At 42.1% G+C, this 13,650-nt stretch overlaps 1 protein-coding gene across 2 annotated transcripts in view; it reads right to left on the reverse strand.

The window, feature by feature from the left end:
• Positions 1-13,650, reverse strand: part of CDIN1 (CDAN1 interacting nuclease 1) — a 379,309-nt gene that overhangs the window by 258,757 nt on the left and 106,902 nt on the right. For both annotated transcript variants that reach the window (XM_044271970.1, XM_044271972.1), the window contains one exon: positions 7,029-7,101. In XM_044271970.1, the coding sequence (XP_044127905.1) occupies positions 7,029-7,101 (73 nt within the window). The remainder of the gene's footprint in view (positions 1-7,028; positions 7,102-13,650) is intronic.

Genomic DNA, 13,650 nt, shown 5'->3' on the forward strand with positions numbered 1-13,650 from the left:
GACCCCCACTGATCAGATACATATCCTTTGTCCTGTGGATGTTGGATAACTTCTTATGAGCATTGGGAAACCCCTGATCTGAGGGAATAGTCTTGTGTGTGTGCTGTCCGCATCTGTCTGTTCGTTCCGTAGCCCCACAAAAAAGATAGAACATGTCCTATTCTTGTCCGTTTTGCTGACAAGGATAGGCATTGTTACAAAAGGATCCGCAAAAAAACGGATGCTATACAGAACGTCATCCTTTTTTTATTTTTTGCGGATCTGCAATTTGCGGACTGCAAAACACATACGGTTGTGTGAATGTAGCCTAAAGGGTTTTTTGAGGAGTTTTACACTGATGATCTATCCCTGGATTGTTAGTATCTGATCAGTGGGGGTCTGAGACACAAGAACTCCACCGATCAGCTGTTTGAGAAGGCAGCAGCACTCACAGTAGTGCCATGGCCTTCTCCAGCTTAGACTAGGCAAGTGACGACATGTTCATTGGTCACATGGCCTAGGCGCAGCTCTACCCCACTGATGTGAATGGGGCTGAGGTGCGATACTAAGCACTGTAGCTATCATGTTGTGCCATTCCTATTATTTCTACTAGAAGTTATGAATGAATTGCTAGCAGTCTGCAGTAAGGGTACAGAGGGGAGGTAGGTAACCAGTTGGGGGGTGTACCTGCACAGTATAACTCTATCCAATCAGTGCTGCCATTTTCAGTCTGTGCAGGTACACACCGTCAACTGGTTACCTCCCCTCTGTACCCTTACTGCAGACTGCTAGTAATTCATTCGTAACTTCTAGTAGAAATAATAAAGGAAATGCACAACATAGAATCATAAGAATAGATGTTCCAGAATTGTTATTACATGGGGAATGCATGAAGCTAATAAAACACGGAGTGGTGAGAGGTCCTTTTTAATAACTGGTCTAAACATAGCAACAGTCATGAGACATCCTACATGTCACGTGATATGTGGAGTTCAGTATACAAGAGGGTTACATGACATACACTCAACATTGAAACTAACACCAAGGAAAAATCATGGAATTCTGGAAATCAAAGGTTTGATAGACATGTTCGTGTTAATGATATGGAAATGATTGGAGAAATGACTGTACCACTGATTCTACGGCCAAATCAATGGAAACGCCAGGCTATAAGTGTACTTGAAACGAAGACTAGAAGGGTCCGGCTACCGTACATTATGCCACCCCACACCATAATCCCGGAAGTAGGACCGGTGTGATGTTCTCTTGTGAAAAACCCTTCATTGCCCAAGTGTGCTCCATTCTAATCTCCGTCTATCACTGCATCCGAGACAAAAGAGGACAGACCTCCATTTCAGTTTCCATTGCCATCTTGCTTGCTGTGCATCATGATAGCCTTTCAGAGAAGTGACGTAAGGTCAATGGAACGCCTGTAGTTGGATGTCTGGCTCGTAGAACAATGTCATGCAGACACATTCTGTGTAGACACTGTTTGCCGCCCTAGGCCTGGGATGTGACGTTCAATTTCACTTGCAGTACAGAAAGGATGACTACACGCCATTCTTCTAATCAGACGATTCGTCTGTGCAGTGATTCGCCTCTGTGCACCTCTTACTTGTTCTACTGAGAGATGCAATGTTGAACAATGCTGACATCTAGCGATCTGTCAGAGTGATAAACCAAGGTCTCTCAGTTCAAGCATTCTGTCCCTCTTAATTTGCAATAATTGGCAATAACTGGCCTGTCGATCAGCATTTGATCAGATTTTTTAAGTTTCAATTGGCTAAAGAAAACTTTGCTTTCAATTCGACTTTTATGCCCCTCCCACATTGTACAGATTGGAGCTAGGTGCTTGAAAATTTGATCATCTGCAGATATTAGTGACACCTGCTACTTCCTTGATTTGCATAACCTTGAACAATGAATAGTAGTAATGGTGGAAACATGATAATTATTGCGGTCATTACCAAAACTACTTCTGCGTGTGTATTTATTTGTAAAACACAACTGCCTGTTTCTAGGAGATTTGTAACATGACTGCCTGTGTCCTACAGCATCTGCCTTGTGGATCAGAAGTCAATTTTTCTATGCAGTTCTATAACATGCTCAATGTAAGTCTCAAAGGCTTGCATAGAGAGACTGGGTTCTGGTCAGCTCAGAAAAAAAACACAAAAACTGAAGGGAGTCATTCAGCAAACAGAAATACGCCAAAATTAGGCATATTTCTGGCATAGATTGCGGCGCAAAGGTCCTTTGAGCCGCAATATGCGACTTTTCCCTACTCAGGCCTGGTCTAAAAAAGGAGGAGTGTGTGGGGAAGGGGACAGCCATCTCATTTACCATTTTCTACGCCTGTTTTAGGGGTAGAAAATGGTCTAAATTTAAGACAGCTAGGAAGTTCAGAATATGAGCTTCCTAGCTGTCTCCGCTCAAAAATCATATTCTGGACACCGAAAGGACCCCATTATAGTCTACGGGGTCTTTAGGCTCTGTTACACTCAGTTAGGTCTCAGTTATCTGCAGAATCCGTCCTTTCCGTTCTCCTGCTCCTCAACGGAGGCGGAGAACGGAAAGGAGAAACGGTGATGTGAAAGGAGCCTTAGTTATAGGAAGTAATCAGTTAGTGCAATATTGTTATATACTTTTTTGTTCTTGGTTATTTTCCAAATGTACAGGTAAGTATAAATCATAGAATATATAGTATTAATAGGTTCCACTATTGGTAATTTTATACAGCAGCCAAGTTTCTTTCTATCACATAAATATGTTGTTATATGTCCTGTTATATGTCCAGGAACTTTCAGTCAAATCTATAGATTAATCTAATTGAATACATAGGGACCTTGCAATCAAATCTGTTAGTGCCAAGGTTGCGATCTTTCATGTATGTTTTTTCTCCTCATACACAAGTGCTAATTTTTCATGCACGTGGTTATAGACCCACTACTCACGGGAGTAGATGAACTCCAAACTTTCCTAAAAGACATTAACACTAACACCAGAAATTCACAATTTACATCTAATATATGCGACTCTGTGATTGAATTTCTAGACCTTCAGATTTCTATAGAAAAAGGACATCTAATGTGTAACACATTTCAGAAATCTCCCAGTAAAAATAGCTACATCTTACATACTAGCTGTCATCAACCAAAATGGTTGGTAAATATCCCTTTAGGTCAATGTAGACGTATTAAGAGAAACTGCACAAAAGAAGACGACTTTGAAAGGGAAGCAGTAAAAATGAAACAACAGTTTCTAACAAAAAAGTATCCAACTACGGTAGTAGATAATGTACTAATTAAAGTTAGAGATATGAATAGAGAGGATTTTTTTAAAGATTAGATTAGATGTCCGAATGGACCAGAGGAGAAAATACAAAGAATCAAAAAACATCGGCCCTATATCCTGACAGACAAAACTATAGGCCCCCTCATGTCCGATGTTCCATTAATAACCTTTACTAAAGCCTCGAATTTAGGCCTCAAAGTAGCCCCCTCTATCAAGAAAAATAAGGAAAGGGACAGCCCGGTACATAATGGGTTGGGTTAACAGGCTTAATGCACAAATTGCAGGACTACGATCTTCCCTAAAAAAACTACGACGGTTAAGTCAACCACCAATACATATGTACACACAATAAAATAATGCTTAACATGTGATTCCACCAATGTTAGCTATATAATACAGTGTCCCTGCAACAAACAGTATATCGGAAGAACTAAGAGGACTCTCAAAAAGAGAATTTCAGAACACATTGCCAATATAAGAAATGGATACGAAAAACATTCATTGTCTAATCATTTTAAACAAATACCCAATAAAGATCCATCGTGAATAAGATTTGCAGCCCTAGAAAGAGTAAAAGACATTGGAGCGGTGGTGACCATATACGGTAAGTAGAATGTCAAGGTTAGAATCGAGACGAATTTTTGAATTTAATTCTCTCTTACCTGAAGGTTTGAATGCGGAATTAGAACGGTTTGGATTTCTGTAACGATTGGGTGGGTGCCCTTCGCCGACGGGAGACCAGGGGAGTACTCTTATGTCATCCTGGTCCCCCTTAACGGGAGGCTCCCATCCATCTGTCTTCATTGCGTTATGTCTAAGGTCAGCTGGCATCCCTTTATGTATATATATATATATATATATATATATATATATATATAAAAAGGAAATACCGTATTCCAGAAATATGGAGCAATAAACAAAGCCAAAAAATCTTTTGAAAGGGGATTCGCATCACCCTTAAATTATAAGAGAACAGTTGGTAAATGCAAGTGAAATTAAGGTATGACAAACTTGATGTATAATTAAGGGTACTTTCACACTTGCGTTTTTCTTTTCCGGCATAGAGTTCCGTCACAGGGGCTCTATACCGGAAAATAACTGATCAGGCATATCCCCATGCATTCTGAATGGAGAGTAATCCGTTCAGTTTGCATCAGGATGTCTTCAGTTCAGTCGTTTTGACTGATCAGGCAAAAGAGAAAACCGTAGCATGCTACGGTTTTATCTCCGGCGAAAAAAACTGAAGACTTGCCTGAATGCCGGATCCGGCATTTTTTTCCATAGGAATGTATTAGTGCCGGATCCGGCATTCAAAATACCGGAATGCCGGATCCGTCCTTCCGGTCTGCGCATGCGCAGACCTTTAAAAATGAAAAAAAAAAAAAAAAAACGGATCCGTTTTGCCTGACGACACCGGAAAAACGGATCCGGTATTGCAATGCATTTTTCTGACTGATCAGGCATTTTTCTGACTGATCAGGATCCTGATCAGTCAGAAAAATGCCTGATCAGTCAGAAAAAATGACATCCGTTTGCATACAGTTTGCCTGATCAGGCAGTCAGTTCAGGCAACGGAACTGCCTGCCGGAATCAAACAACGCAAGTGTGAAAGTACCCTAATAGCAGTAGAATCGCACTGATACCGCATCAGTAACGCATCGACTCAAAATTCACTTGCACCTTAGATTAAAGTTTATTGGAGGCTACCTGACACATTGAATGTACCTGCTGGATAACAACAACGTCAGAATATAAGTAAGGTTGCAACATTATAACAGTGGATATTGATATTGATTGACACAAAGAAAATGAGTGATGGCTTGTTACAACCACTGAATTCCGGTCCATGACTTATGAACTACCCAATGATACATGGGCCCTAGGGTAGTTCAACAATATGGGGGCCTAACCACTTAACCGTTGAGGGTCTCGAAATGCGTTTGGTACTTAGAAACCCCCGCAAATCAATGTCACAGCAAAGGTCAGTCTACATGATTTAAAGTGGAATGGAGCGCTCCGCAACTTTCAGCTGAATACAAGGGACGGACTAGCCTGCTAAACATATACCACGTGGTACGCCGATTGCGAACGTCACGGCATTGCTCCCTGGTGCACGGGGCTAGAGAGACACAACATTGGGTGGAAGATCGCTCCATGCCGAGCAACACATGGGACGCCACAGCCGGCAAGAGGTACCGATCCCTCAGCAACTAACCGTGAGTAGTGGGTCTATAACCACGTGCATGAAAAAGGAGCACTTGTGTATGAGGAGAAAAAACATACATGAAAGATCGCAACCTTGGCACTAAGAGATTTGATTGAAAGGTCCCTATGTATTCAATTAGATTAATCTATAGATTTGATTGAAAGTTCCTGGACATATAACCGGACATATTTATATGATAGAAAGAAACTTGGCTGCAGTATAAAATTACCAATAGTGGAACCTATTGATACTATATATTCTAGGATTTATACTTACCTGAACATTTGGAAAATAACAACTGATTACTTCCTAAAGGACATTTAGAATATAAAGGACAGGACGTTTATTTGGAGGCTTAAGGACAACTAATCTGATGCATAGATGATTACATCAGGACTGTATTGTTACTGCATCATTATAGATTGCCTATATTATTATTCTTTCTTATCTTTTTTATATTTTTATAACTTGAGTGGATATAGACGCTTCAATTTTTGGGGATTTTTTTGGGCAATTTTAACTCTATCATATGAAGGTGAATTTAATTCAAAACAAATGTGTTATTAATTAATTTTATGTCTCATAGTGATTCCAGTGACAGAATGCCAATATATATTTTAACTGTGAATGTCAGGGTGTGCCATTGTGATTAGAGCACCAATTCCTGATAGTCAGCAAGTGAGCCACCCAATTTCTATAAGATAAATGTTATCTGTGATTGTAATCCTGCCTGTGATAATACTGAGATGACTGCTGAAAAGTGATTTGTACAGAACAGGAAGTGGCAATTATTATTATTAGACTAAAATTGAAGGATTAAAAAAAAAACACAGAAAATGAAAAATAACATAACCAAAATAAACTAACCCAAAGATCTATAAAACATAAAAACTTAGGTTTGCCATGCAAATGATAGGAATAAAATGGACGTGCGGACAAGAATAGGACAGGTTATATTTTTTGGACCGACTGGAACCACGGATCACGGACGCGGATGGCAAACTGTGCACTATCTGCAATTATTTAACGGCTCCATAGAAATAAATGGGCCCGCACCTGAAACGCTAAAATCGGCGGAACGGACCCGGAAGCAAACAACGGTCGTGTGCATGAGGCCTTAAACAAAAAGGTTATTTTTAGATGACACATTCCCTTTAAATAACCCTGACGATCCTTTAAAATGACTGGATTTTAGAGTGATTGTATAGGATAAATGAAGTGTCTCTCTTATACAGAAACAGCAGCCTTCTTGGCCATGTCAGATATTGGTGCTCAGCTCCATTCAAGTCAAAGAGGCTGAGCCTGTTTTTGGAGAATATAAAAATATAAAAAAATTCCAATGGCCATTTTAATGTATTCCAACCAATAAAGGGTGGTTGGAAATACAGAGCTAATCTGTCAAACACGTTAACAATACAACTGCAAACTTTTTAATCAATTAAAATAAAAGTTCAATCCTTGGCAATGGGCCATTGAGGAGTCAGGAGGGAAATATTCTCTCGCCATTACAGACATTACAATAAAAGTTAATTTACCAGGAAAGAAGACTTACGCATGACTCCATCCTGGTCTTGAAGGAATCGCTCCAAAATTGTTCGTGCGATCAAGGCTGGAGAAAAGTCTACCTGTAGAGAGAACGCATAGATTATAATGTAGAAACGATTTCCCTGTGTCTGCTGCATCAGCGAAGACTGATAAAAGACAGACATAATGAGTGCAAATGCTTAGGTGAATCGCTTAGCTTGTCTCTTTTCTCCACCATTTTTGAATATAGCCCTTGCTATATACATCTGTCTAAGGGTATCATTACAGTCAAACTTACTTGGGGGGGCTGAACACCAGAACGGTGCCTTTTCATGTGACAGATGTTCACCGATGGCAGGTACCTATCAGAAGGTTGATCTGCTGTGTATTTTTTTGAATGTTGTTGGGTACTGCATCCCCTCAATGTAAGAGCAGGTTAGGCTACAGATCACAGCACAGATTTATCATTCGTTTGGTCCAAATTTCCCTTTCAACATATGGCACTGTCATCCAAGAAGACAACCTTCATAAAAAACATGGTGCTCAGTGGTTATCTCTGCTGTCTTGCAGCACTGGGGTCCTGGCTTCATGTTTTGCATCTGTCTCCTCCCACACTTTAAAAACATACTGAGATCCCCAATAGGGATGGGGACAATGCAAATTACCTAATGACAATCTCTATATAAATAAAATGAATACAACAGCTGCCTAAAATCCAACCCCCGCTGATCAGCTGTTTGAAGAGAAGGCAGCTCTCATACAAGCACTGCCTTCTCTGCTCTGTTTACCTGCTCGCCGCAGAAATTGCAGTGTAATTACAAGTATGGCGTCCCCATTTACATCTATAAGACCGTTCTGTAGTATTCACTTGAACAGATGAAGCCGTCCTATAGAAGTGAGTGGGGACGCCATACTATACCACTGCAATTGCTGCGGCCAGCATGTAAACAGAGCAGAGAAGGCAGCACTCGAACAAGCGCTGCCTTCTCTTCACACAACTGATCATTAGGGGTGCCGGGAGTCAGACCCCCACCGATCTGATATTGATGACCTATCCTGTAGATAGGTCATCAATTGTAAAAAGCGGACAATCCCTTTAAATCATGGATGTCAAACTCATGGCCCTCCAGATGTTGCAAAACTACAACTCCCATCATTCCCTGATAGCTGTAGTATGCCCAGGCATGATGGGAGTTGTAGTTTTGCAACAGCTGGAGGGCCATGAGTTTGACATCCCTGCTTTAAATGGTCACTAACTTTTACACAACTTTGAATAAGAAACTCTGTAATAAGTTTTATCAGTGAGAAATGTCTAGTTCTCGTGTTTGAATTGCTTTTCACTTTGGAAAATGCCCTTTTCCCGTCCAGGGCAGGATCATCTCTGCAGAAGGATCATATTACACATGTCAATGCAAGACTATGGAGAGGGGAGGGGGAGGAGTAAAGAGGAACTGAGGAGATGCACACAGACAAGCAGACTGCACACCTACATATGAAGCTTATAGCTCATCACAAGTGCTTCATTCACTTCACAGAAATACAGGTCAGTACTTCTCAGTAATGTCTTCCATTATTCTGGGGCTGCTTCTGTGACGGTGAGACAGTTAGGAAGGAGATTTGCTAGCCTCCACCCACCATGTCTCAGAGCTGCAAAACAGATATTCAGGAAGTGCAGATGAAAACTGATAAAAAATGCCAGATACAAGTCATATCTTGGTAATAAATAGCGTTAATCCTCGTGTACACACATGGTACTAGTGATTAATGCAAAGTTTGTTAAAAGTGGAGTTCTACTTTAATGTATGGCTAGCTTAAGTGCACATGCATATAGCTGTATTACAGTCCAAACAGCGTAACCACAGTGTCTATAGCCTGCAATGAGGCGGTACTCTATCTCCATGTTCACCAGATTTTACATAGCAGTACGCGTACATTTTATTATGGTTGAAACCATTTGCGGACTAGAATAGGTATTTCTATCAATGGGCTGGTCGCGTGCGTTCCACAGAACGCACACGGCTGGTATCCGCGTTTTGTGGATCTAAAATTTGCGGACTGTAGTGGCGTCGCTAGAGGGGGGCAATTGCCCCCCCTATGTTGTCCCTTGCCCCCCCGGGTGCCCCCCCGCTGATTCCCCAGAGTGAATACTAATGAGCGCTTCCATTATGGAAGCGCTCATTAGTACCGAAGGACCAGGAAGTGGTGAAAGCTCTGTACTCACCACTTCCTGGTCCTCGGCTGTCGGCTGTGCAGGGCTGCGCACAGCGTAAGGTCGCTCTGTGACCTCACGCTGTGCGCGCCAGTTTAGAGCACAGTCGACTGAGGAGAAAATGGCAGGCGGCGTCCGTCCAGGAGCAGGAGAGGTAAGTGTTTTTATTTTTTATTTTATAGAAAATGTGGCAGCTGGGGGCATTATGGGGGCTAATTGGAGGCATATGGGGCATTTGGGGGCTAATTGGAGGCATATTTGGGGGCTAATTGGAGGCATATGGGGGCATTTGGAGGCATATGGGGGCTAATTGGTGGCATATTTGGGGGATAATTGGTGGCATATTTGGGGGATAATTGGAGGCATATTTGGGGCTAATAGGAGGCATATGGGGCTAATAGGAGGCATATGGGGCTAATAGGAGGCATATGGGGCTAATAGGAGGCATATGGGGGCTAATATGAGGCATAATGGGGCTAATAGGAGGCATATGGGGGCTAATTGGAGGCATATGGGGGCTAATTGGAGGCATATGGGGGCTAATTGGAGGCATATGGGGGCTAATTGGAGGCATATGGGGGCTAATAGGAGGCATATGGGGGCTAATAGGAGGCATATGGGGGCTAATTGGAGGCATATGGGGCTAATTGGAGGCATATGGGGCTAATAGGAGGCATATGGGGCTAATAGGAGGCATATGGGGGCTAATAGGAGGCATATGGGGGCTAATAGGAGGCATATGGGGGCTAATAGGAGGCATATGGGGGCTAATAGGAGGCATATGGGGGCTAATAGGAGGCATATGGGGGCTAATAGGAGGCATATGGGGGCTAATTGGAGGCATATGGGGGCTAATTGGAGGCATATGGGGGCTAATTGGAGGCATATGGGGCTAATTGGAGGCATATGGGGGCTAATAGGAGGCATATGGGGGCTAATAGGAGGCATATGGGGGCTAATTGGAGGCATATGGGGGCTAATTGGAGGCATATGGGGCTAATTGGAGGCATATGGGGCTAATAGGAGGCATATGGGGCTAATAGGAGGCATATGGGGGCTAATAGGAGGCATATGGGGGCTAATAGGAGGCATATGGGGGCTAATAGGAGGCATATGGGGGCTAATAGGAGGCATATGGGGGCTAATTGGAGGCATATGGGGGCTAATTGGAGGCATATGGGGGCTAATAGGAGGCATATGGGGGCTAATTGGAGGCATATGGGGGCTAATAGGAGGCATATGGGGGCTAATAGGAGGCATATGGGGCTAATAAGAGGCATAATGGGGCTAATAAGAGGCATAATGGGGGCTAATGAGGCATAAGGGCTGATATGGGGGCTAATGAGGCATAAGGGCTGATATGGGGGCTAATGAGGCATAAGGGCTGATATGGGGGCTAATGAGGCATAAGGGCTGATATGGGGGCTGATATGAGAGGCATAATGAGGGCTAATGAGAGGCATAATGTGTCATCCACAGATGCCCCCATAACAGTGTGTCTTCCACAGATCCACCATAACAGTGCGCCTGTGCACTGACGAGAGACAGAAAGAAGGGGAAAGAATCCGTGGAAGCAAGCAGAGGACGGCACTGCAGACGACTGAATAGCTTCTTTTGTAAGTAAATTGCTTTATTATAACTGTATCCCTGCATATCGCAATTCACTCGTATTTTGTAATCTTATTGATATATACTTATTTTGTTTGTGCCCCCCCATTTTTGACTGTGGTATCTTTGTGCCCCCCCTATATATTGTTCCTAGAGTCGCCACTGGCGGACTGTAAAATCCATATGGTTGTCTGAATGAGCCCTACGTAGGAGACAAATAGGAATGAGTATAACTGCAGGAGCAGACTACAAAGGGCATGTTTGCAGTCTGTTACCATGGAGACACATTTGTAAGGTTGCCTTATTTTTCATCTTAGAGGCACTGAATAATCATACATTCCCACACATAAGCTTCATTCCTCCAATCTCAGGGCTAACCACATATGACCATACCACATTATTAATTATAGCTCACCACATACCACTTAGGGCCGGTCAGTCTTATGTAAATAAACCATAAAGTGTTTTTCTGGACGTAACATTGATGGATTATCCTTAGGAAAGCCCATCAATACGAGGTCACACAATATGAGGTTTCTAACATATTTTAAGTTTCAATTCCCTTTTTCAAGATCTCTTCTTGATGAGACACAAGTATACAGCTATGTACAAGAGAGAGCGGTAATACCCTGAACTATGCACCCATGTCAACCGATCATGATCAAGACACATGTGAACAAAAATGTTCTCATTCACTGACAACGGTGAACAATTAATACACAACATATACCAGTCAACTGCTGTATACTTTTTTACACAATAAGTGAGCTTTAATTACCTAAAATTAGATAACAGTTTTAGACTAGACTACTTTGTAGCATTTTCCCAGTTTTAACCACTTAGGCTTCGTTCACATCAGCGTTCAGCCTTTCCGTTCTCCTGCTCCGTTTAGGGGCAGGAGAACGGAAAGGACTGATAAGCACATAACAGACACCAAACTGAGTCAAACGGAGCCCTTAGGACCCCATAGATTATAATGGGGTCCGTTATGTTTCCGCTCAGAAGATGATTTTTAAGCGGAGACAAAAGTTGTGCATGCAGGACTTTTGTCTCCGCTTAAAAATAATCTTCTGAGCGGAAACATAACGGACCCCATTATAGTCTATGGGGTCCTAAGGGCTCAGTTTGGTGTCGGTTATGTGCTTATCCGTCCTTTCTGTTCTCCTGCCCCTAAACGGAGCAGGAGAACGGAAAGGCTGAACGGTGATGTGAACGAAGCCTAAAAGGCCTATTTTCATTTTTGCATTTCATTTTATTTTTTTCCTCCCCACGTTCTAATAGCAGTAAGTTTTTTATTTTTCTGCTCACATAGCCATATGGGGGCTTATTTTATTATTATTGGAAAACGGGAAAAAGATTCTTTGTGGGTTAAGATTGAAAAAAAAAAACACAGTTCTGCCAAAGTTTTGGGGGCTTTGACATCATGGCATTCACTGTGCGATAAAAATGACATGATATTAACACTATTCTGTAGATCAATACGATTACGGCGATAACAAACTTGTATACTTTTGTTTTATTACTTTAAAAAATAAAAACCTTTGAAAAAAAAATCTATTTGCTTTGCATTACCATTTTCTGACAGCCGTAACTTTTTTATATTTCGGTCTACAGAGCTGTATGAGGGCTTTTTTTTTTTTTGCAGAACGAACTGTAGTTTTTATTGGTACCATTTTTGTGGCATGTACGACTTTTTGATCACTGTTATTCAATTTTCTGTGGGGGACAAGGTGTCTAAAAATGGCAAATCGTGACATTTCAGGATGTGGCAATACCCAATAGGTTTAATTTTATTACATTTTTTTTTATATAAAAATATATTTGTTTATTTTTATATACATAAAATTGGGAAAGTGGGGATGATTTAAAGTTTTAATATTTGTGTTTTTGTTTTAAACCTTTTCTTTTTACTTTGTAACTATTAGCCCCCTTAGGATGCTAGTACATCAGACCTTTTCATCCCTTGTCCCATTCACCCTAATATGGATCTATAAGGGTAAATGACACTCAGATGCGCTCCCTGCTGAGATGTGCCATATGCACAGCTTAGCAGGAAGGTTACGATGACAGCCTCAGCAGGCCCAAGGCTATCATGGTAACCGATCAGACCCATGAGATTTCACAGTGAGGGCTCCGATAGGAAGGCAGGGGGAGCCGCATCCCTCTTCCTTACCTCACAGATGCCGGGATCGCTGTTGAACACGGCATCTGAGGGGTTAAATGATGAGATTCAGCATGATTGCTGTTCCCTGTCATTGCAGCTGGGTGCCTACTGTATTATACAGCCGCCACCCTCTGCGTATGGAGCGGGCTCACCGCAGAGGCCTGCTTAAGGGGTTAAAGAGGTTATACCCTCCTTTACTACTGATGACCTATCTTCACCCGACATCCTGCACCCCCTCCAGCTGTTACAGAGTAGCTCTGCTGCCGGATCTACACAGCTCCGTCCAGTGTGTAGTGGACCCAGATGGTTACTGCAGCACTGCCCCCATTCACTTCAATGGGAGCAGTGCTGCAGTAAGCAGTTCACTCTACTACACAGAGATTTAAAGCTGCATCGCCAGAGCTATTCTGAACCAGTTGATCGATAAGGGTGTCTGATCACCGCGGATCAAATATTGATGGCATATTCTGATGACAGATCATATCACACATGTTGATGCAATTCTATGAGTAAAGAGGAACTGAGGAGATGCACAAGCAGACTGCACAGCTACATATGAAGCTAATAGCACATCACAAGTGCTTCATTCACAAAAAAGTTTTTTTACAAGCACTCAAAAATTCTGATAAAATAATGTCCGTGAGGGAGCTCAGCGCTTACTGTACACTT

Source organism: Bufo gargarizans, chromosome 11, assembly GCF_014858855.1.
Source record: "Bufo gargarizans isolate SCDJY-AF-19 chromosome 11, ASM1485885v1, whole genome shotgun sequence".
Classification (NCBI taxonomy): Eukaryota; Metazoa; Chordata; class Amphibia; order Anura; family Bufonidae; genus Bufo; species Bufo gargarizans.